This window comes from Chroicocephalus ridibundus, chromosome 1, assembly GCF_963924245.1.
Source record: "Chroicocephalus ridibundus chromosome 1, bChrRid1.1, whole genome shotgun sequence".
Taxonomy (NCBI): domain Eukaryota; kingdom Metazoa; phylum Chordata; class Aves; order Charadriiformes; family Laridae; genus Chroicocephalus; species Chroicocephalus ridibundus.
In genome coordinates, this window is record NC_086284.1 from 74,084,919 (window position 1) to 74,109,408 (window position 24,490).

The 24,490-nt window shown below is 38.9% G+C and overlaps 1 protein-coding gene across 5 annotated transcripts in view; it reads left to right on the forward strand.

Annotated features, from left to right (window-relative positions):
• The first annotated feature begins 1,556 nt into the window (after nucleotides 1-1,556).
• MGAT4A (alpha-1,3-mannosyl-glycoprotein 4-beta-N-acetylglucosaminyltransferase A) overlaps nucleotides 1,557-24,490 on the forward strand; it is a 70,420-nt gene continuing 47,486 nt past the window's right edge. The window contains exons 1-2 of one of the 5 annotated variants that reach the window (XM_063339732.1): nucleotides 1,557-1,679; nucleotides 4,983-5,297. In XM_063339732.1, coding sequence (XP_063195802.1) covers nucleotides 5,204-5,297 — 94 coding nt within the window. In that variant the 5' untranslated portion in view covers nucleotides 1,557-1,679; nucleotides 4,983-5,203. Of the gene's footprint in view, nucleotides 1,680-1,812; nucleotides 1,836-1,893; nucleotides 2,129-2,340; nucleotides 2,361-2,919; nucleotides 3,100-4,982; nucleotides 5,298-24,490 lie in introns of those variants that run through there. The other 4 variants (XM_063339751.1, XM_063339722.1, XM_063339758.1 and 1 more) reach the window with 4 other exon arrangements.

Genomic DNA, 24,490 nt, shown 5'->3' on the forward strand with positions numbered 1-24,490 from the left:
CTTTATAAGAGGGAGGACTGAGGCACACATTTACATAATAAATTCTCACCACTCAATGAATAAAATCACAGAACAGCCTGGGTGTCAAGACCTTGCAAACTACTCCTGAGCTGCTTTTTTTTGCGCTTTGCCTGAGTTGCCACCAGCCCCTCTTTACAAGCTTTGAGAAAGCCAGCAAAATCACTGAGGGCTCCTGTGTATGTGCAAAAATGTGCTACTGTAAATGTGCAAAAATCCTGTAACATGTTTACACATTGGTTAAGAAAAAATAAATCTATGGAGACTTGTTACGTGTCACTCTTCAGACAGGATAACTAGTAAGATTTTTGCACAGTTTATGAAGTTCTAGTGGAGAACTTACTAGAACTTACTTTTACTGGGAGTAAAAATGTGTACTGTAGACTTTGTCTAAATTAGGTGAAAGATGAGAAAAAAAAGGGGAAGCAATCGAATCAATTAAAAGGATTGAACGTTGCTAGCCAATTTAGCACTACATGGTAAGACCATGGCTTTTGCGAGGTAGGTAGGATCCTCCTAACCTGAGGGTGCTATTTTATTTTAATGGGAGCTTTCGGACACCAAACATGCATTAAATTCCTGGAACACATGAAACAAACCACTGAAGATAGGGGATTACGTAGAGAACAGAAACATCTTAAATAATGAACCCACAGAGTAAAGCTGCCACCGACTTTCTTTCACCAGTTGCACGACACAGCAGTAACGACCCTCTGGAGGAAAGCGAGTTCATTTTCACACCTCTAAAGCTGTGTACAGCCTCTCGGTCAGCACACATTGCAATGTGAACCTTCTCAGAGCCACACTTGTGAAGGGCACAATAGACAGAGGGTTCATTGAACTGGTGCGAAAGCACCAAGCTGCTCTTAAATTCGAACAGCTCTTGATGCAAGCTCTAGATTATTAGCGCAGTACGAACTCAAGGGTAAAATTAATGATTGTGACTTCTCATCACTGGTGAACAAACACACCACACAGGGCACCACTACACATCATTCGCTTGGCACCGACAGCCAGCGTACGAGGCCTTCTCCTGACCTCAACTTCCTCTCCAGGGTGTAGGTTCACCCTCACACAGCAGGCCAGGGGCTTCAGCCTATAGTAACCAGAGATGGACCTCCTACAGCCAACCACGGGGCAACAAGTAAGCAAGTGCTAGGGCAGCTAAGCCTTTCTTAGGACTCTTCCAGAACAATGAACCCCAAAACGCACAGCCAAAAAACAGGACACACTGTGGACAGAGAAGCGCTAGCAAACCCCCTCTTCCACCATTCCCGCCTCAGCTACTGAGGGAACCCTCGCGAGACTGAGTCTTTTATAGCCGCGGCCGAAGAGAGCGGCAGGCCGCCCAGCCAATGAGCGACGCTCCCCGACGCGGCGGCGCCCATTGGCAGCCGGCGGGGGGGACGGGCGCCTGGCCGCTGGGCGGGGTTTCCGCGCGAGTGGGCGGGGCGGAGCTCCGGGGCGGTTCCATACGGAGTGGGGCGGGGCGGGAGGGGTGGTTGCGCGAGCCGGCTGCGTCGCTGGCGAGGGGCGGGCGAGCGAGGGTGAGGGAGAGGGAGAGGGAGAGGGAGAGCCCCGGCGCGAGCTAACACAGTCGCTCCGCTGCCGCGCGCCCGCCCGCCGCCCCGCGGCTCCCCCTGCTGGAACGCCGCGCGCAGGTGAGGAGGGGCAGCGGCCGCCCCCGGGTCTTAGCCCCCCCCCCGCGCGTCCCGGGCTCGGTGAAGGGAGGGTAGGCGGGAGGTTGTAGGGGACGTCCTGCTCCCCCACCCGCACGCAGGCACCCTTCTGCGCTCGCATGCACCTGCCCGGCGGCGGTAGGTGTAAGGGAGGGCTTGCTGCTGTTCCCCCCTCCCTTCGCCCCGTGGGGCTGGGGGGTCCGGGGCAGAGCGGCGCTGCTCCCCCTCTTTCTCCGCCTGGGGAGCGCTGCTGTCCCTTCTTCCTCTGTCCACCCTTCCTCCTCCTCCCTGCGTGCTGGGGGTTCGGCAGAGTTTGGTGTTTCCTGTCCTTCTTCCTTCCCCCCCCCCGCCCCCTTCGCGATCTCTCTCCGATGCACCGGGCGCCGCGCCGCTCCCCGGACCGCCGTTCTCCTTCCCCTCCCTCGGAGCTGGTGCGTTGTCTCCCCCGCCTCCGTTGTTTTTGGTTTTTTTTTTTTGTTTTGTTTTGTTTTGTTTTTTTTCGCTGCCCTGACTAAATAGTCCCCACCGCTGCAGAGAAACACCGGGGAAGGTCCCGATTTATTCGGGACGGTTTCCAGGGCGGGAGGGAGCGGGTCGCCCTCCCCCTTCCCCGGGCTTGAAGGGGACTGGGCTGCGAAATGGCAGGGCGCCGGCGAGCCTGAGGTAACGGCCGTTAGCGGCCGCCGGTGACGGGGTTTGCTGAAGCGTTTCGGTGGTAAATTATTGAGGGAACCTAAAGTGACCACCTGGGGTGTGTGTGTGTGCGGTGTTAAATAATTTATGTGCATGGATTTCTGCTGTTTTAACTCTCCGCGTTTTTAAAAGCGGGGAAGGCTTCTGGTTCACGCGTGGCCTTGGTGTGTTCAGTTTGGTGTAGTGAAACGCTTGGATAAATCATCCAAGTAGTGCTGAGCTGCTGGTGCCTGCGCTAAAGGGAGCGGGTACAACACCAGAAGAGGAGGATAAAAGCAGAACCAGCCAACTCAAAAACCATGATAGTTATTGATTTGACACAATGTTGTGCGTGCTTGCTGCTAATTGAATCATGTTGCTGCTGTGTTTTTTTTTTTGTAAATTATTATTATTTTTTATTTCTGAATTCTTTCAGGCTGCATTTTTTGTGGAATCAAATAGCACAGTGAGAAGCCCTGATCACAACATCCTGATTTTATTGCAGCAAACATTAAAGTGATGCCCACATTTTCTGGCAAGGCAAGCAGTCCACTTTCCTTGCATTATCAAATGATATTTCTACTTTCCTGGCTGCCCTCTCTTGTTTGCATGTCGGACCAGCTGTCTCTTGCTCACAGTGGGATAATCTGTCTAGTTTGCAGCCTGGTCCTTCAGTCCTTCATGCACACCTGAGCTGCTCCAGAGAGATCTGGCTGCTGCTAAAATAATGGTAATGGTAGATTATAGTTTAGACATCCTTGCTTCATGACTGCTTAAGCCGTGTTAAACTGTTAGTGTCATTGACCTTATTGGTATCCCAGTCGCTTATTCTGGTAGTCTGGCAATCACCTGAACTTCCTAAATCCATGTAGACAGGCCTTACAAAACCTTGGAGTTTTGAGATCTTTGCCTCTCCTTGCTATTAAAGTTCACTCAGACTTTTATCTTCTCACCTAATTACTATTGCCTACCCTTCTGGCTTTTATTATGTCCATGTCCTGTTTAAAGTGCTGATGCTGACGATATTTTCTGACATGCAATGCTCTCTGTGTTAGCTTTCTATAGGTCTCTCAGTTGTCTTTATCTTTCATTGTGCTGAATTCAGGTTTTTCATATTGTAAAGCCTTTCACGGTTCTTTCTATTCCTGCTCATTATTTTGTTTCTTACTGAATTTTACCATCCACTTTGTCTGCTTCCCATGTACTTGTATTTGTTTCCTTCCTCACAGGAAGTGATTTCTGAGTTAATGTTTAAAGCCACAAACCTATCTGTGACGAAAGTTCCTCAAAACAGAGCGTATTACTAGCATTATATGTGAGGTAATCCTAGTCTGAAGTTAAACACTTTGTGTAACCTGGATGTTGTGACCAAGTTTTGAATGCAAGAGGGTGTATTTCTGCAACGTTGTTGCTCTCTTCTGTTCAATTGTTAACCATGCTTGTTGGTTACGTGTTGTTTTGCAAGCTCCTCCGTAAAGGTAGCGTGTTCTGCAATACAAGCTTGGGAAGAGAGTTTTGACTGGAATCTCTTGGTACTGTAATAACGAAAGGTATTTTTCCTCTGTTGTTCTAAACACACCCAGGCAAGAGTGTGACAGAGATTGCTTCCAAGGAAAATTCAAAGCAAGTTATTTATTGCTGGATAGCATACTTGTATCAAATGTAGTTTATAGCGGGGAAAAACTGGCAGTGCCTTAAAAGAATGTAAAGTGTTAATGTTTGAGCTACTGTAAAGGATGATTTAGTGCTTTAGAAACAAATCTCCCCTCTGCCCCCCCCCCCCTTTAGTTTTTAAGGTCAGTTGATTTATTCTCTTGCTCAGTTAGGACAGTGCGGTTAGATAATGGCTGTGTTTGGCCAGTTAAGGATTTCTAATCCCAGGATATGGAACCTTCATCTGGGATAAAATTGAACTGTAGGTAACTTCTGTGTTTTGTCCTCGTGCCTGTGTAGCAGAGGTAGAGGAGTGATATGGTCATATCATGGCATTTTGTAGGGCTTTTGGGTTGTTGCCAGTTGGTATAGATTGAACATCTCTGCATGTGTGACTGTAGTCTGTGCTTTAGCTGCAGCTAAGCCAGGAAAAAAAATGGTTGCGGATGGATCAAATACTCTTGCACTGAGCAGAGAAAGTTGAGTGATGCAGGTTTGTAAATGCTGTTTAAAGCTCTGGTCTGTCAGTTTGCTGCAGGTGGTTCTGCTGCTGCCATTACATTAGGCCTCACTGATTTCAGAGGGGTTTTGTCGAAGTGTGTGCTTATGAGTGGGGCCTTGAGTTGCTGGCTTCCTGAAAACAACTTTTGTATCAGTTCATTATGTGCCAGGTAATGCATGATCTTGCCTTGAGTTTATGATAAAATTGTGATGTTGGTGATGTGTATGTTTGTCCTTTAATGATCAAATTCATGTGAAATACAGCTCCTCCAGAAAAAAGACAAATTAATCTAACAAGTTTTATTCTCTGAGCCTAGACTGAGGTGGTGCGAGGGAGGTCCATGTAAGCCACACCAATGAGCATATAGTAGTATTTCTTTAATGTATTTTGGTACACGGGGGACTCATATAACTTATATTTTTGGCATCAACTGTTAAAATTTTGTTTCCTTTAAACAGGAGTAGAAGAATAAAGAGAAGTTTAATCCATGAGAACTGTAAGAAAACTTAAATCACTTTGAAATGGATTGATTTATGATACCTCTGATATGTGAGCGCTACGTGTCGTGTTGCTACTGGCCAACTGCTGCTGGTGGACTTCAGCTGACTTCATTGCAGCAAGCCCAACAGATAGGTCCTCATCGCTAATAGAACATAAACAAGTGTGATGCTGAAATGAGATGAGGCTCCGAAATGGAACTGTGGCCACCGTGTTAGTTTTCATCACTACTTTCCTCAGTTTGTCCTGGTATACTGCATGGCAAAATGGGAAAGGTAAGTAAAAGGCTAAAAAACTAAACTGACCTTCATGTGGTTGTATGTCAGAGGAATGAATAGTACAGGCATGTGCACCGCTGCTGTACGTCAGCAGTCTGTAAACTGCTTGTTGACTAGCTCTGCTCCAGAAGGTATTGCCTTGGTGAGGAATAAACACTTGCCAATAGGTTCATGAAAATTAACTTAGAGTGATCCTGTTTTAAAAAGAAAAAAAAATGTACCTGAAGAAAGCCAATGCTACTGTTGGAGGAAGGGGTTGGTCCAGGCTGAATAGTTGTGGTTTGGGTCTTTTTTTTTTTTTTTTTCTGGTTTATAGTTGTAGGGAAAACATATGGTCTCTGTTTTTTGTTATTGTTTGGTTTTTTCCTGTTTTTTTTTTCTTTTATTTTCTCCCCCCACCTTGTAACATATGGCCAATGGACCTGGCTGGAGAATGTTATTTTTGGTGCTGCTTTCTGTTTTCCCCGATGATTCAGTGATAGCAGTGGCAAACTGCCAATCAACATCATTGAAAGACTTGTCTTGCTGTCTTTGAATGAAATGTAAAATATGTCTTGTCAGAGTACAATATAAGAAATAAAGTAATATGAGTAAATTGACCAGATAATGGGAAATGTATCTATTATCATAACATAAGCAATCTCATGAAATAATCGAGTAACTATTATGCGTAACAGACTTCTACCTTTTTATTTATCTTTGTTGATCTTATTGTGCTACATGTGAACCTTGGAAAATTCAGTTTTTCTGAGGGTCAGGATTGTTTAGTGCAAGTAAGATGTTTTGGTTTTGTCCTTCAGTAAAGCAAATAAACTCATTTAGCAATGGTTTCTAGAAGAAGAAAGGCTTTTTTGGTTTTGTTTTGTTTTTTCTTTATAAACATCTGATCTCTTGAAAAATAGTAGACTATGTCCTTCAAAGATCAAGTAATTTTAAAAGTCAGATTGCTACGTGGTTTGTTCTGACTGTTCTGCTGACAATATTATCTTCAGTTGTGCCTCAGGTCTAATAAGAGGAAGCAGAGGTTTTCCAGGAATACCGTCTGTTGTAGCACAGCCAAGTTGTAACCCTTATTTAAGCATAAAAGAAGCAGATGAATTCTGTGGCATATTGAATTTTTTTTCCCCATTGGACACTTGTAGGAGAAGCAGATGCTTTGTGGTGTTAGCTCTGCTCTAGCAGTTTGTTGGTAGGCTAGCCTTCTGAATGTAAGCAGCAGAAAAAATGTCAGGTTCTCAAGGCTGTGGTAATATATAGAACTTTTAATTGGACAACAAAAGTGTAGGTGTGCCAAAGACTGACAGGAAAAGGATATCGAAATAGTACTGTAAATAGTTTTTTCTTCATTTTGACTAATACCACATCCTCTAGTTACATTTTATGTTACTGATTAATTTCTTGCTGAAGAACCTCGCAAGAATTTTGCTTTCACTTAAGCAAAAGTGTCTATCTATGAAATTCTTTCTCATGCTTTTTTCTTTCTTACTTGACATATGATTTGCAAGTCTTGTTCTCTTTTGTCAAAGTGTAACACAAAGAAAAGTCTCCATTAAAAGAAACTAACAAAAACCTGCTATTTAGAGAGTACTAGTATATATGGCACTTGGTGACAATTTAGGCTTTTGTTGGTCAGACTGCTCTAGTGTTTATACTTTTTCCCATATGAATGCTTAGAATCAATATGTTCTTAATGTTGGTATAAAAGTTCTGCATTTATCTTCTTCCAGATCTTGTTGTTGAGCATGAAGATGGTAATTTGTTAAATAAAAATCAGTGTAACAAGATATCACTAACGTGTTAATCGTAAATCATGGTTATGAAACTACAGTCTAGATAACTTGCTCTTAAGGTGCTGCTTCAAGAGAAGTTTATACATAGAATATTGTTTTTTAAATTTTATTTTAGTTTTTAACTTACGTTTAGCACTTTATTAGTTTGCACAGGTTGTATAAAACCAAAACAGATTTGAGTTCATTTAGTACCATGTTTTCAATCAGAGACATTTCTGCACTAACGGAATAGGTTCAGAAACTGATGGTATACATTTATTAAGAATTTCTTTCCAGCCTGGTATCATTTTACATTTATTTAGGAAGCCTTGTGGGATGGTGTCTTAGTTCATTGATAACACTTTTCATTACAAATTTGTGAGTGGCTCAATTAGAAGGAAATACAGTGCCTGCTGTTCCCATTCACCGAAAGGCTATGGGGTGTCATACTCTGATCATCATCTTTTGTTATTCATTACATTTATATGGCATGCACTAGATTTCTGTAGATATTTGTCAGTCTTCAGTCGACAAAGTAAATATACACTTGGAAAAAAAATACTATTTACACTTTTTAAAAGAAAAAGCAAGCCCCCAAATTGCTAGCTTCTCAGTGATAGCTAAAACAAATTTTGTTTTTTAAAAGCAGAAGCCTAGTGCCTTGTTTATAATGACCCTAATCCAGTCTTCAAGTGATTAATTTTAATTGAGGAACTAAGATCTTGGATAATTGTTACTTAAAATGCAGAATCACTAGTAGAATAGCAATAAGACTGGAATGATGTGATATTTTTGTAGATCATGTCTTCCTCTAGTAAATATACCTAGTCCTAGTTTATACAGGATAGGATTTAGACACTTCAAAGCGATACAGACTTCGGTACTAGTTTAAAGTGCAAAAATTTGCCTCTGCAGAATGTTTGTTTACGAACTTTAAGGATATGCTGAAAAGTTGTCAGAAGTTGAAGGAAATACTCTGTCTGAAGTGCCATCACAGCATGGCTTTATCTTACCCAGTGGTCTGATTATGTAAATAACCTTTCATGGGGCAGATATTGCTGTTTGGATGAAATGGCCAATGAGAGGGTTCTGCTTTTGAAATTAACTGTGTTTGAAGAAGTTTGACCAAAATACCTCTGGTCGTTCAAAATTTGGCCAAGATCTTTGTCACTTTCTGGACCCCATGCAATGTCTAGAAGCACTGGAGTTGTAAGGAAGCAGTACAAGCCCTGAATATACCTGGGAAAGACCTCTCTTGTGGGATTCATGAAAAACAGTTGTAAGACTGCTTTCTAGGAGTTAAAAATGTGCTATGGTTAGCATGAATGAAGTAGATTTTGGAAATCTTATCAAAATGCTGATTACTTTGATGCACGAAAGGACCGCTTTTAAAGGATCTGCAGTCATTTCACATTCACAGTTAGTTGGTTCACTGTAAGATGTCCTTGAATTCCTCCTGAGACTGTGTTCTTATGCAAGTGATAACTTTATGCTTAACACCATCTCTTTTGACTGAATCAGGCTTTCTGGTACTAGTGACCTGCTCAGCATCATAGGTCTTAACCACCTCATTTGTGAGCTACAGAAATGGAGTGGTTTGGATTTTTTTATCCTAAAGGCACTGCTTTTAAGACGATCTAACCAGTTCAAAACAGTACTGCGTACCTATTACACCAGTCACAAAAATTACATCAAAGCTGTTGTGTGATATGTAGAGAGTGTAGTCTTGATGCTTTGATCTTTAATGTGACTAGTGGTCTGAGTATGTAATGTTCCAGGAAGAGCATTATGCTCCATAATGCTCAAGAACCTCCTCTTCTTCGGTCAACAAACTTCCTGATACCTGTCACCAGCATGGAAATTGGGAAGGAAGGTAAATAATTTTACTGAATTAGGGCAGGTGTGGTAGGATGACATTCCTCAGCAAAGCATTCATCAACCTCATTACTTGCTTTCTATGTTAAATTCCTACTCTGATTATGCTGCCTTTGATTAAAAAAAAAAAAAACCCAAACCAAAAACCAACCCAATAACCCCCAATATCCGCCCCCCCCCCCAAAAAAAAAAAAAAGTAGAGCAGTTTTTTGTTTAAAGTATGTGTGCTTTGTTCTTGGTGAAAGACAGTAGTTGGCAGTGTCTTGTGTCACTTCTAGAAGGCATTTGGCTACTTGAAGTGGTGAGGACGTGTATGGAATATGTATTGTGAAACTCTGATGCAACTTAACCCTTCAGGATTGTCTAAGCTACACAGTTTTCAGAGCAATCTGAAACTAGTAGTGTATGTTCTCTATTTCCCATGTAAAACATGTTCTTCTTTACAGATAAAGGATTAGTTGAAAAAGCATCTGATTTTCAGTTCATCCAAGGGCGATGCTGTAACTGCAGGATCTCCTCATTGTATGAGGATGGCTTATTTTGGTACGCTGATTTAAATTCACATGGGAAGACCTCTAAGAGGACTTTTAAGATATTTCACCAGCTTCCTAGTTTGCTGAATATTCACTCATACTTAAGTAGTGATGGTCGTAGCTACTGTTTTGTTTTAAGCATGATATTTTCTCTCATTTGGAGAGAAAATGGTCTGGGCTGTAAAATAAAACTGTTGTCTTCTTTCTCCTCTGGCTGTTTTCATAAAATTAGAATTAGCGCACTATTTCTCAGGCACAATAATTGTAAGTGCTGAAAAATATCTAAACTTAACAGCAAGCATAAGAAAACTTAACTGAGACTAAAACAAAAAGCATCAGCCAATGGTGGAAAATTTTGGAGTAAGAACCAGGAATATTAATTCCCAGAGGGAGAAGAGTCCTACAGAACCATGGAGGAAACAGGGCAAGATGCATTTATTTATTTCCTTGGCAGTGGTTATGCAAATATTCTCTTTAAAAATAGATCAGAAATCTGAGAGATACATGTTAGTATTTTGCAACCGTAACCAACCTTACTTAATGCTTTGATCCTAAGAGAAGCTGTTATTCGAGTAAATGCTGATTACGGTCTGCACCTTCCAATTTTCAGAGTTATGTGCTGATTTCCCACTGATGTGAATTTAGACTAACCAACCAAAAAAGTTAAATAGACTACAAACTGGGAAGAGTGGAGGTAGGGAAAGGGAAGGGATGGGATGCTAAAGTAGAAAGTGCATGTAACAATGTATGCCAGTGTGTTTGGAGAAGAGAGGTCTTTTTTTCCTTTCTGTTAACAGGTCTGCAGATCTGTTGCAGACCTTCCAGGAGCTAAAATTAAAGGAAATAGGAGTTCCTTTTTCTTTTTAACACCAGCACATGAACATTACTCTGGTCTTTATTTAAAATACACTTCAAGCTTGGTTTCCAAAACTGAAAAAAAAAAAAGGCATATAGCCTATTGATATTAAGAATAGGAGTTGAATTTCATTAAAGGAAATCAGGAATGTACGTTTGGAATGGTTACTGAGAGTCCTGTGCAGGTAGTGAACACACTGTCCCAGGTGAATTGAACAGAATATGTATATACCCCAGCTGTTCAGGTGGACAGTGTTTAGGTCTGCAGTGTCTTTTTGTCTTGTTTTGTGCCTGTTGCAGGAGAACTTCTCTGACACCAGTGCTTTTGGTGAGGTGCAGTGGCAAGAATCACAATCAAAGGGGCTTTTGCAGCACTGCCTTGTCCCCTTGCTTTTTTTTGTAACCTGCTAGCTAGGTTAGCTTGACAGTTTAAGTGATTCTAAAATTTGGTTGCTCCCAGAGCATTTAATGTGATCAGACTCAGCCAACATCTTGAGGTACTGCTTCTGATTGTGGCCCTGTCCTCAGTGTTGTGGAAAGGCAATACTTCTGCTCAGTGTGGCTTCTCTTAATACTTCTTCAGCCTCAGTCTTCTATGCTTGCATGAATCCTCCAAAATGCTGGTTGATGCTCCTGTGCAAAGACTATCACATGAGTAATTTAGCCGACCCTGGAAAGAAAGTTGCATCTGACACAGCTGCTCGTACCCTACTGTAAGAGATGTACCTACTAAGAAACCTTTGCAATGGATTGTAAACCAGTGTGTATTTATCTTCTTGCTAGTAACTGTCTTCCTAGAGTAGTTACAATAGATACATGGTCACATTCTTAACAGTGAGGAAGAGGGGCTTCGCAATGAACTGTCCTAGTTTTGGTGGTGGCTGACATTTTCCTTAGTGAACCTGGGTGATGAGAGGGGGAGATTTCTTACTAAATTTCAAACAGTACCATGCTGGGAAGAACAGTGAAGGTAGGCAGAGATTGAAGTTTAAAATAATTTATGCAAATTGGAGACCTAGTCAGGAAGCAGGGGGTGAATGGAGGGTTGAAGGTAGGTGAAAGTCCCCAGACAAAACATAGGGTGCAGTAAAGCAGAAGAAAATCAAATGTATACCTAAAGAATGGGGAAGAAATTTGGTGTTGGGATTCTAGTTAGTAATGGCAGTTTATTGTAAATCGCATGCTAAGTGTGAGTCATCATGTTATTGCAGAAAACAAAAGAAATTGAACAGAAAAGGGGTGTTAAGAAGTAAAGAAGTATGACTTCTACCCCAGCAAGACACAGAAAATCTTCTCTCTGCTTGGCACTGTGTCCACTTCTGAATGGTGCACTGCAAAGAAAAGGTCCATTAGGTGAAGTTCAAAGGAGCAACAAGTGATTAAAGATCTAGAAAATTTGAATTTTAAGGGAAGGTCAGCGTCCTGACATTCCTTAGCTTAAAGGAAAGGTGTGAGAAGCGAGACAGGAAAGTAATTTTCAAATACTTCAAAAGTTCTTACCAAAAAAAAACAAAAAAAAGGACACAATCGGTTGTTTGTGGCCATAGTGAATAACAGGATATAAGGGACTGAAATTGAAAGGGAGATCATGGTTAGGTAGTGGAAAAAAAATTTGTAATGGGAAGTACAGTTACATACTGAAGTAGGTCATTGGGAGGGGTGAAGAATTGCCATGAACAAGTTAAACCAGTGATGGCAAGTCAAAGACCAATACCATGTTTGGTACCAATAGAGATTTGGGCTAGCACAAAAGGAGTGAGTTACATTGGTTTTTAAAGTCAATATGACACTCCCAAAATAAGTCTCAGGGAAGACCTACAGCTGGCAGCAATGTTCTAACTTTGAACTAGCTATCTTGCTGAAATTAGTCTTGAGCGGGGAGTTGGACCGGATGACCCCTAGAAGTCCCTTCTAACCTGAGTTATACTGGGTGTTCTTGACCTTTGTCAAGTTTCTCTTCTTGTGCCAAGAGCAGTATGATGGTGCATTTCATTACTAAATTGCTAAATAATATTGATGTTTGCATTAGATGTGTGAGAGTTGCCCTCTATTATCATAAAATTTGATCCCTTAAAATACATAAAAAGTTTGCTTGTATTTTAGCAGATTCACTTAACCTTTTATTGTTAATGTCCACAGCCATTTCTATAGCTAGGAACCATGAAAATATTGTGTTAGAAAAATCCCCCAAAGTGACTTGTTTTTATTTTCAAGTGTGACTTTTTTTTCTTTTTTCTTTCTTCACCCCCACTGTTTAGAGTAGCATCTTACTGAGTAACCTTATTCCTGCTGTGTAGTCATGACTATATTTGCTGCCTCAATAACAAAAAAGCTTTTTCTGTTATTGATACAACCTTGAGGATTAGAATTCTCTAAGTTGTTTCTTTTTAGGATGAGACACTGATAAGTCTACAATTTAGTTTTGTTAATAATGTTTTGTTTTCCTGAACATGGCCGAAAGTGAATGGAAAGTGGTTTCTTTGCTCACAGTGCAAGGCTTTATTCCATATAGTCTCTGCCTAAAAAGCAATTACTCTAGACAGTCTTCTAGAGCTGTGCTTCCAGCTGCTTTTCTGGTTGTCTGCTTGGCTTTCATGCAGCTTTCTGTCTATTCCTGTAGATGCTTCCCACAGACATGCCACCCATCTATCTTACAGTAAACAACAGAAAACCTGTTTTAGCTTGTAGCAGTATTTAATTTTACTATCTTAAGCTCAAAAATAATTCTAAAGTTTCCTGTGCTTATCATGCATAAATGTTGCTATTGTAGCCCACAGATACATCATGGTCTTACATATCAACACTGTGAATATGTGTGTTTTCTCAGACAGTTCAGAAATGGGCTGAACTAAATCTTTTTTCCATTACAAATCACTACTAAAGTAGTTCTGCAAATAAACAGCCCTCATACTTAGTTGCACAGCCCTAGAGACAAGCTTTAGAGGTACTGTTGCAGAAAGACTTGAATAAAACAAATTTGATTCCATCACATTTGACTTACAAGGTTGTTAATTTGCAGTGATGTGCAAGCATCGTGAAGCTTTGATCCCAAGTTGTTTGCAAGGAGGACAAGTTAGAAAGAATACGTTCTCAGAAGCAGAGCTTGTTCAACACAGTTGTCAAGGCACAAAAAAACAACCTCAGCAACCTCAACCCACTAGCACGTATGGAAATAATAATCAACATTCTGCAATGCTTGAATTTTGTGCCTAAGCTAATAAGAATTTCTAAAAGTTTCAGCTCTTAGCCTTGTTAATTGTGAGGTAGTGGCATTCTTTTGACTGGTTATCTTTTGATAGATTAATTTTCTTCTAATGTATTAAAATGTTAAACATTTGCCTGTGGATCTACTGTTACTAATCTAATTTTAATTTAGGAAGTTAGCTTTTCTTGCTGTAGTTCTTGGTGTGTATGTTTTGTTAGTTTCTGAGGGGAGGGAAAGCAATTGTGTAAAGTAAGAGTGTCTTGATTTACATGTACAGAAATCCAGAGTTACTGACCATTCTGTGGTAGAAACAAATCATGTTAAGTTTTCAGGAGCTTTCAGGTAGTAAGAACTGAATGGTTACTTTTTCTTTCTGTGTCATGGTTCTACTTTCCTGTGTGCTTTGTTTCCTTGCCACATATGTCTGTAGCTGAGTGAATCCATCTGAGAATATACAGCATATTAGCTCTCAAAAATCTGAGCCCTGAATGTTCAACAGAGTGTGAGCATATAGTATGATGATTCTTGGAGAAGATTTGGAATACAAACACCTAGGTTTTCCTGAACATGACTTCTTTTTCTTCATAGAAATCTTGCCTGGGCAGAAATCCTTCAGATCTTGAGCCTATTATCCCCGGATGGGTGGGTGCACAGACATCCTGTTGCTGACCAGGTTACTGCATGACCAGAAATCCCAAATGTGTACACAGAGATTGTTTAAGTGTGCACAATAAGTGACACCTTTGGGAAGTTTTATGTAAGTGCATATTTGTGATAAGTAGTTGCTGAGCAATTGCACAATAGTCCACATGCTTTTGGGGTGTCTGAGAGGAATCTACCACTCAGTTACTGGCTGGTTGGTTGGCAAACGTGTTGCGAGTCACTTTCTGGAGGATGTATAGAGGTGCATGTGTTGAAGAGTTTGTTTGCGTGGAAATGTCAGGGTTAAACATTTTCGCTTTGCACAAATGTATCTGTTGATCAGGGAGGCCCTAGATAGAAATAGGGGAGACCATTCTCAAACTCCCGTGTGGCAGAATAACTGTTTTCTCTTCTGATTTAAATGGGACACATACGTTCGTAGGTGGAGATGACCTTTTTAGGTTGGGGCTCATTTTCCCTTGTTCTCCACACTGCTTTACTGAGAAGGCAACTGTATACAATAAATGTGCAATTTTATATTATACAGAGACACTGAAAAAGAGGCTAATGGTTTTCCCTGTATTTGTAATACATTGCTTTAAATCTAACTGTATTTAACTTAGTTTGATAAAGTTTTTTACTTGGAATGAGCTATAACTGAATGGAAGACTTCTCTTTCTCTTGTATTTTGGGGATCCAGAGATGAATTGCATTGGGTTTTGTGGTATTTTAGCTATGCATAGGTGGCAGGAATCAAAGGTTTCAGTTGGGTGAAGTTGAGAGTTTGTCCTCATGCAGGAAAAAAAATGATGCTAGGACATTCACAATATGTTTGTATATTCGGTACTAATGGCTTTAAGTTGTTCGCTGGTGCAGTCATATTGATAAACTAATGACACAGATAATGAACATAGGATGGAATGTTAGGTGGTTAACTTTTTTCAAAAGTTGAAATGTCACTGCAGCTTCTTTTGCCTTAAGACATGCTGCTGTATCCTCTTTTTCCCCTCTGTCGCTCCTTCATAATTTTTTTTTTTTTTTTTGCTGTCCTCCTCACTTGGTTCAAATTCTGTGTTGTCAGTAACACTGTATTTCTGCAATATTCCTCTAAGTTTGGAGGAAATGGGCTGTTAAGACCGTGACAGAGCCTCCATCCACTTGGCCCTGTGGAGGGAAGGGCTGGAGCTCAGCAGCCGTGTTGAGCTTTGCTAGCTGTGCAGCCACTGCTTGTGTTCCCACTGACCACATGACGGGTGCAGAGCTCTGTGCTGCAGTACTGCTGTCTTTTGCCTAGATAGTGGTTAAAGGCAAATGCTATTAATGCATGGAAAAGATATGTGTATGGGAAGACATACATAGGGGACAGCATGAGGAGTTGCGTGCTAAGGGTCAAACACTGGTTCTGCTGCCTGGGTTTACAGTGGCAGAGGAATGGAGGGTCCTGGGGGTGTGGATGGGAGTCTTCGGGAAGAGCTGGGGCCACTAGGATAGAAGTCCCTGTAAGTGAGAAGGCGTGGAAACAGCTGTAGGAAGACAAATCTGTGAAACTTGTGTGGATGCAGTATCTATGTTAGGGTTTGGGTGTTCCCTCCCCGCCCCACAGTCTTGGCTCTCTCTAGGCATACAAAATTACCAGACTGCCAGGTGAGAGCGCTGTTTTAAATAAAACTCAAGCAGACATTTACACATAAATTGTATATATTAGTTTTTGATTGTTCATGATACTGCTGGTTTAGCGGAACAAACTGCTTGTGATTGTGTTCGTGGGTGTATTTTTGTACTTGGTCCTTTTTTGAATTAGTAGAGAATAGCCTTCTGGGTCTGGCAAGAGTCTGTGCTTAAGCTGTTTGCTTTTATCTGTATCTGGTCTTGTGGTGCCTCTTACTTAGCGTTTGTACGTTTACTGTCATCATTAAATGTGCCATAGAGCAAAAAGTCATTTATGGCTACTTTGCTATGTTGTTTATTGAGATGTTATAGATACATTTTTTAAATGGAAATTAAACGTCTAAGTCTGATTGTTAAGCCAAAAGGGGTGTTGCCATTTGTGGTATTTAAGTGAAACTGTGGAGTTGGTGGCTGATGCAGTTGACTGTACACTTCATTCTCAAAAAAAGCTTTATAGCAGATTGATTTATCTACTGCAATGTAATGGCATAAAAGTAATGGAAATGTCTATCCTATGGCTGTATAGATTTGCATCTTTCAAAAGTAAAAATGGAATTTTACATACAATTTTTGTAATGCAAACAGTTTTTTAAACAATCTTTAGCAAAAACCAAAGCCTTTCCTGTAAGGGAAAATCAAAACATACTTTATTTCAATTCATCTTTATTAAGGTGTGGTTTTATAGCCCCATGATGCTTCTTGAATATCTTCTGTGGGAATAATTCCTATGCTGTGTTAGTTCTTCCACAGACTCTTTGCTTCCTTGTTACAGAAAGGATCAATATGAAAGTTATAATTCTACTCAGAAGCCTTAACCCATTTGAAATACAAATGGAACCACATTTCCCTGTGGCATTGTAGCATCACAAACTAATGTTCAATAATATTGACTAAGAGTAGTGTAATGGGAAAATAATTAAAAATATATGATTAACAAGGTGATTTGGGAGAGTTAAACCAAAATATTAATTTTCTGCACTGAGTATTTTGGATACACTACTTCTCACAAAAAAAACCATTTTGCTTTCTTATACTGTGTGACATATTCCAATGGCCTTAGTCAAGTCTAACTAGAAACCAAGTAGTGCCTTCTCTAACCTTGTGAAAACGTTTGTTACTGCTTCTAGACCACTCTCTTCCTGTTTATGGCTTTGTTTGCCATGATTGAAATTCTGATCTGTTAAAGTATATTATTTGTTCTGTCATTTGCATATGACATAAACACATCTGTTTGTCCTCTCCCTGTCCTTGATTTTTTTAACCTTTTACTCATTTTCTTTTTATTCATATGGAAGTTGCCTGTGAAACGATGGCAAAACAAATATGATACATAGAGACCATGTTAGAGTTAAGATTAAACTAGTTTCAGGTGTCCAGCTAGAGTTGAATTTTGAATTGGTGTAATGCCATAATTACAAGCTTGAGATACACTAGTGCTCACAATTACATATTGATTGGCGTGATGATCATCTCTTAAACAATACCTGATTCTGTCTGTTTTTTTCAAATGCAGACCTATGTGCGTGTATGCTTTTCCTAACTAGTATTAAAGTCTGCCATCAGTATTCTCTAAATTATGGTTATTATTTAAGATTTCTGGGTGTTTTCAGAATGAAAAGAACTAAACTTGCACTTTATTCTCAATTTTTAACCAAAAATTTTTTATTTTATCCTTTGATTGATGAAGTCCCTCAACATTAGGCATTATGAAAGGCACTGTCTGGCTTTGGTTCCAGCTGTTAATGTTGTGTTATGTTTGTTAACATTGTGTTATGTCAGCAACACAGTTTACTGGTGTACCAAGAGCTGGAGAAGGGAAAAAAGTAAGTTGATTTCAGATCATTTTTGAATTTTCATATGTGTGTACATCATGAGTACACGGAATAATGCGTGTAATCCTTGACTAAAACTTTACCTGTTTAATCTTAACATATAGCTATAACTGTAGCTATTAAAGCAGGAAGTTGGTGTGAGGGCATCAGATATGTAAAAGATATTAAAAATGTGTAGAATACAGGTTCAGTTGATGACTGGCTATTTGCAAGATGTGAGTGACATGATTAGAGGAAGCTTGAATGATTACCAAATTGATTTGGAAAATCAGTTTACTGTTTGTGCACCCTAGTTTGGATAAACAAACACTTTCAACAGAAACTTTTTTACCATGAATTCTTATGGAGACTTGTTTTCTCTTTCAAATCCCTTTTCCAGTTTTAACTTATCAAATCAATAACAAGGAGAATCAAAGACCCTATTTTCATGAATTCTTTTATGGCAGAGAATGCTATTTTGGTAAATTGAATTAGAAATTCAGTAGCTTATAAAAAGGTGGTATGCAGGGAAATATTTTTCATTTAAAAAAAAACATAACCAAAACCCTCCAGTAATTTGAGATCACTAGATAGTATGACTATTTTGATTTGATATCTTAATATAGGTATGTGTGCTTGTTTGTAGAAAGTAGCTGAAAATATTGTCTGATTGAGATCTGAGGAGAAACACGAGATCTCACAGATGACTTGTAGTCGAATTGACTGCAAGGGGTTGAATTACCTAAAGGGTAATTACATTTGTTTACACTGTCAGCAAATCTGTATTTCAGGTGATAGAGGTTGTCTCTTGTTCTTTTTTAACAGATGTGAAAGAATTGTTTTACCAGGGTTAGATTTTGGCATATTTAATGCTGAAACTATGATACCACACAGATGCCAATAGCTACATTATGAAGCCACAGTCTGCTAGGATCAGCATAAGTGGTTACAGCTTCTTTCATATGTCTAGTTAGAAATGAGCATAATTAACTATTATGTACTTTTAAGAAGATATTCTTGTTTATTGGTAGCAGTGAAGTGTGTGCGCATATATATATATACAAACACATATAAACTAAATGAGGAAACAAACACAATAAATGGATGCAATACGTATGCTTAATACAGGCATTTCTGCAGAAATGTACAATGGATTGGTTTATTTTAATATGATAAAAAAATACAATGGGAATGCTTTCTTTCAGCTAATGTGCTTTAGTCCTTCAGTGTTGCCAAGAATGCAGGCTAGATATCAACCTATCCTGTATCTTAAAAATAAAGCGTGTTGCAGTGGTATGATTAACACTTGCCTGAACTGGAGCTTCATGCTTGCTTGAGCAGTAGTAGATCTTCTGCATAAGATTTTAGTCAGAGTTGTAGCATGGCTTTTTAATTGACAGTTAGTTTGAAAAAATAATCATAACATAATGATCTTTGTACAATTTGTCGCTAGAAATTGTGTTCCTGTTTTTGCGGTAATAGTGTGATGTTATTGTTGACCATTTCCTAGTTTCTTTTACATTGTTGTACACTTTGAGTCTTATGCAATGCAAGTAAGAAATATCGAAGTGGAGGGGTTTGGTGAAGGTTGTTTGAAGGTAATTTTTTCTGGTGCTGTAAAGAGCTGATGTCCAAATTACATGAATTCAGTGGATTGCATACTCAGCTGAGCTCTTTTTCTATTAATTTCTTAAACTGAACTCTTTGTGCTATGTATGTCTACACAGAAGTTGTGATAATTTTCCTTGTACAGCTTTGCTTTTTAAGAATGGAATCTATGAAGCTTTTATTTATTTTGTAGTGTTTCTATTCAGGGCTAGAGATATGTTAAATGCTGATTACTTATTGTGGAGCTGATTTAGCATATGATTTCAGTGACCTTTTTATATCACTTTCCCTTTTAAAGAAGAAATTCCAGCAGAGCTGACAGTGCTTCTTAGCACTGGGAATAAAATAAAAACCAAATAGGTGGAAACTAAAAAGCCCTCAGGACTATATTCATCCATAGAGTCCCAGGCAATATTGTGTCGTAGGCAAAGAAGTGTGAATGCTAGTTAAGTTAACAGTCAGATCAGGACAAAGAAATTGCAAATGTGAGATTTCTTTATTTTTTTTATGTCATTGTAACTTGCTGTTCTTTGTTTTAAAAGAAGACCTTCAGCTCAAGTGCTGCTAATAACTCTTCTCAAACAAATCGTGTGTTTAATTATCCTTATTGTCTGAAGCCAATGCACAGACAGAACACCATATGCTTCTGTTGACTTGACCTCCTTAGTTGTGGGTGTCTGGGTTTTCCGATATGTTATTCTTTTTATTCCTTGTGTCCAAAGGAACATTCAGACCCCCTGTGAGGCCTCATCAGCGGAGATTTGAGAGTGGTGTGATAGTGGGTTTTATAACTGTATAGGAAACTTTCTAAATTGTGACCTTTCTGTATTGAACAATTTGTATATAGAGATGAAGAAGAGCAATTGCATCTGGAGACATTTTAAGCTGTTCCTGGCTGCTCTGTCCAGCTCTTAAAATACTTCTTAAGTAAATGATTCATTAGTTGTCACAATTCTACTTTGGCTTCTTTGACTTTCTGATTGCTTAGGATTGTTTTTCCTCTAGGAAAATGTTTTATTCGGTAGCTTTTCAGGGGAAAAAGAAAAAAAAAAAAAAACAAAAAACACAAAACAAACAAACAAAAAAACCCGCAAAACCAACAAACCAAACCTGCCTAATGTACTACTACATGCTTCCTTTTGGATTGGTTAACTGTAGCATTTTACTGTATTTATATTAAAGATATAAAAAATGGGAGAGGAAGTGGCTTTTCAGAGTCCAATCTGTTTAGTACTTCCATTTTTCTGCTTTGTTTGTATATGTGGAATCTCTGAGAAAGCGGGGGGGTTACTTTTTCAAAAGATTGTTTACAAGTAAATTGATTCTGAAATTTACATTTCAAAATAGGAGGGTTTTATTAGTTGATATTACAAAGGATCATATTCAGATTGCTTAAAAAATTTTAGCGAAAACAACTTCAGCTCCTGCTGCAAAAGAATGTTTAAACAAAAGTACCCGGACTGAGATTGGATCAAGCCCTGAAAGTTGCAAAGCAAACACGCAGACTTGTGCTAGTGCATTAGAATTGGAGAGAACAAAAAACATTATTTGTTTATACAGATCCTTGAAGTGCAAAATGTGAACAAGTTGCAATGAAAAACTAAAATTATAATTCTTGTGTTATTTTTTAAACATAAATTTAGAAAAACCTGCAGAATCTTCACTTAAAAATAAACTGTTTTCACAGTGAAAGCTATTTAAATAAGCAATTTAAAAAAATATTTCTAGTCCTAATAAGTATATTTGTGTGGAAAACAAGGGCAATAAACAGTAATTCTGCTGGATTGTTTTGGTAGATTGAAATACCGGATTGCTGAAATGACCTGTCAATTTGAGTAACAAGATTAAGGATAAAAGAATGACTTGCCCACTTGTTTTCCTAAATCTTGATACAAGACCTTTTTTGTTTGTTTCATGAAGCAGAAAATGTTTTGTCATGATTAGTTGGAAGTATTTTTCATATATAAATCATCTATCTTTACTATCTTTAATTCCACAGAATAATATAATACAATTGCGTATTCTCTAATCCCTTCAAAATAATAACATAGCTTTATGAATAGGCATAGCTATAAACTCTGTAACTAAAAAGGCCCACAGGATCATGTGTTCAAAGAGGACTGATAAAAAATTGACCTTGAGCAGTTTTCTTAAGAGCTTTTATTTATAGCATGCCTGTTGTTAGCATTTACAGTATACAGCTTTATTCTGTATTTGCATGGTTGATTACTTTTCTGCTTCAGATTTTATAACTCATCATAACTTGCTTATAAAAGGTTTTAATTTCACTTAAGAGCAAGGAAGCTAATTAGTTTATGGGGAGTAGTCATCCATGTTAATATATTGTAACATTTCAAGGACACAGTATACCAGTTTTTAGTCAGTTTCCAGACAAAATCAGAATCTGATTTGTAAGGACACTTGAGATTTAATTTTGGGGGGCAATTTTTAAGACCTTCTTTACTCTTCACTATTTGACATTGCTGGGTATAGATATGATTTGTGCCTATGTACAGGTTTTGACGCTTGATAATTACCACAGCTTGTTACAATGTTTTGCTGTTTTTTATAAGCCTAAATGTCACAGGTGGATTCTGGAACACCTTAATATCTCTTTTGTGTGGACAGAGCTTTTTGCCATGCCTGTATGATTGGTTTGACAATTCCTCTGCTCACTTCTCCTCGGTCAGACATCTGAGAATGCAGTGCTTGATTTGTGCCTCATGAATATCTTCTGAGCTTTGGAGTCACTTCCAAAGGGCAATGGAAGCAATGTTTGTATTTCCTCAGTAAATGCCACTATGTATTTCTTGTCTGTGCATCTTTATGTGTATGCTGGATGATTGTACAGTGCGAGCAGGATCTTGTATCACCGTATTGGGTAATTGTATTTACAGTTAACATTTTGCAAAACCCACACAAAATAAGAAATCTAGCCTTCATCAGTTTTAAGATTAAGTTGAAAATTACTTAAGTACTAGTGTAGTAAGAATCTCTTTTGATTTACTAGAGGAATTTGGTCTTTCTATTTTTGAATGACAGTGGAAATAATTTAGTCTGCTACCTATTAACGTAGCAGGATTTTAATTTAAAAGGATAACTGTTTGATCAGGTGATACTACAAAATACTAGCTGGTAAGGTACTTGAGTATTATGGATCAAGCATGGTCTGAAAAATACATGTTGCATGCATCTTTGTGGGAGTGAAGTGCAGGTCAGTGCAGGTATTGTCCTTATTTACTGGGTACTGATGTACTTGATACCACAATTTCATGGATCACATAAAGCATCTGAACTGCTTTGGGGGGAAGTGATGAACTTATTTTTTCACCTTATGTAGCCGAACAAAAAAATGTTCTTGTAAAAGCTATGCGAGGGTGAATTGTCTAGCATGTTGACGGATCCCTAATTCATTGAAGGGTAACCTGCTTTTGCCACACCCACTGACTACATAAAACTCAGCATGGAAGGTCTCAGTCCATTAAGACCTCTATTTTGTATTAACCTGTGAGTTGACCAACATCCTTGATGCAAGTGTAATGAATTAATACATGATGCTTGTTACTGTCTCTGACCTGTGGCATGATGGTAACTACTGTGGGGTTTTTATAATGGGAGTAAATGAGTTGTGTAATAACTGATCACAAGAGTACCTGAATAAGCACTTACTACAGTGTATTTTCACAGATGTAAGTGTTTATTTAATGGCATTTTAATAAGTCTTCAACAGAGTATGCACAAGAATGAGACACTTGCTGTGGAACCTGTAACTGGTAGCACAAATGGCTTCAGCTGAAGCCCCCCCTCCCCCCCCCCTTTTTTTTTGAGAAGGTTCAGGCTGTGTTGGTTTTGAGTGAGGGTCTAAGGAGAGGGAGCCCTGGGGTTGGAAGAAGAAAACTGAAAGGGTTGTCACTAGGATTGGCCATAAACTTAACTATTATATTGATGAATTTAGTACTGTTGCCAGTGAGATGCTGTTCATTTGAATAATGATTTTAATATCTCCCTCTTGGATAGATGAAAGGTCCTGCCACATCAGGTATCTGTTCCTGCCCTTACTCGTTTTACTAATTGAATATTTGTGTGCAATGCTTTGTTGCCAACCAGAGCCTTTTGTCTGTGTGTCAAATGGCAGTCAATTCTTCCTGTTCCTATTTAACATACAAAGGGGGTGAGAGGTTTCAAGAGTTCTTACTTGGATAAGAGTAGGAGATATAAATCAGGCCTACAATGTGTTAAAGCTAAGTCCTCTGTACTTGTCTTGCTCTTAGTTGAGCTGAGTTTATCTGCAAAATGCTTTTGTAAATTCAAACTACAGCATGTTATCTTGTTCCTTTACTTTGATGCCCTTTTTTATCCCAAGGGAAAGCTCTTTGCTCTTAAAAAGTCACGGGTTGAAGTACATAAACAGATCAGACTAGTAGTAGAAGACTCAAAACTAAGAAACTAGATGTATGCTAAAATGTTCAGAAGCTCCATGTTGAGCTTAAGAAATTGTCATCTGATTTAAAACTTAGCTTATGAGCTGTCCAAATTTGGAGCAAAAATCAAATAATGTAATTGAGGCTGTCTGTGGCTAAGAGGAGAATGGACTGAGTTTGTAACTTAGGCTAATGGTGTCTCTTGGGAATGACTTTCTTTTTTAACAGTTGTTTAGTGGGAGAGCCATAAATAACCCAGAGAAGGAAGAGTAGGCTGAGAGCTGAGATTCCATCTCTGGTCAAAAACTTGCAAAGCTTCACAGTTTGGTTTGAATTTTTAATTTTCAAAATACTGCATCAACTTTCAAGTGAGCTTGTCTAAATTCTAGGTTCTGCATATTTAGGAGGACATCTTGCAACATGGGAAAAAAGGTTGAGAAAACAAACTGAGTTAACATAGTGCTAACTTTTCAAGAAGTGTGCAACATCAAGCCAAGCTTCTGGAGTTTTGCTGAAACTACTCAAGTTTAAGATAAAATTATGAAGAATTAATGCTTTCAGTTTTCAAGTAATTTCTTAACAAGATATTTTCATTTGAAGTAGGAGGGCTAGTTATTTTTATTTGATCTTTTTGGCTTCCAGAACGAAGTATGGAAAAGCATCGCCTTCTTGTTTCAATGTAAAATAGCATATTATTCTTAAATAAAGATATGACTGTATGCTGAAACTATTGGAGACCAGATATGTTTGATGTTGGCTACAGCTGCTATTAGAGGGATGTTTTATTTGTCAGAGAACAGGTA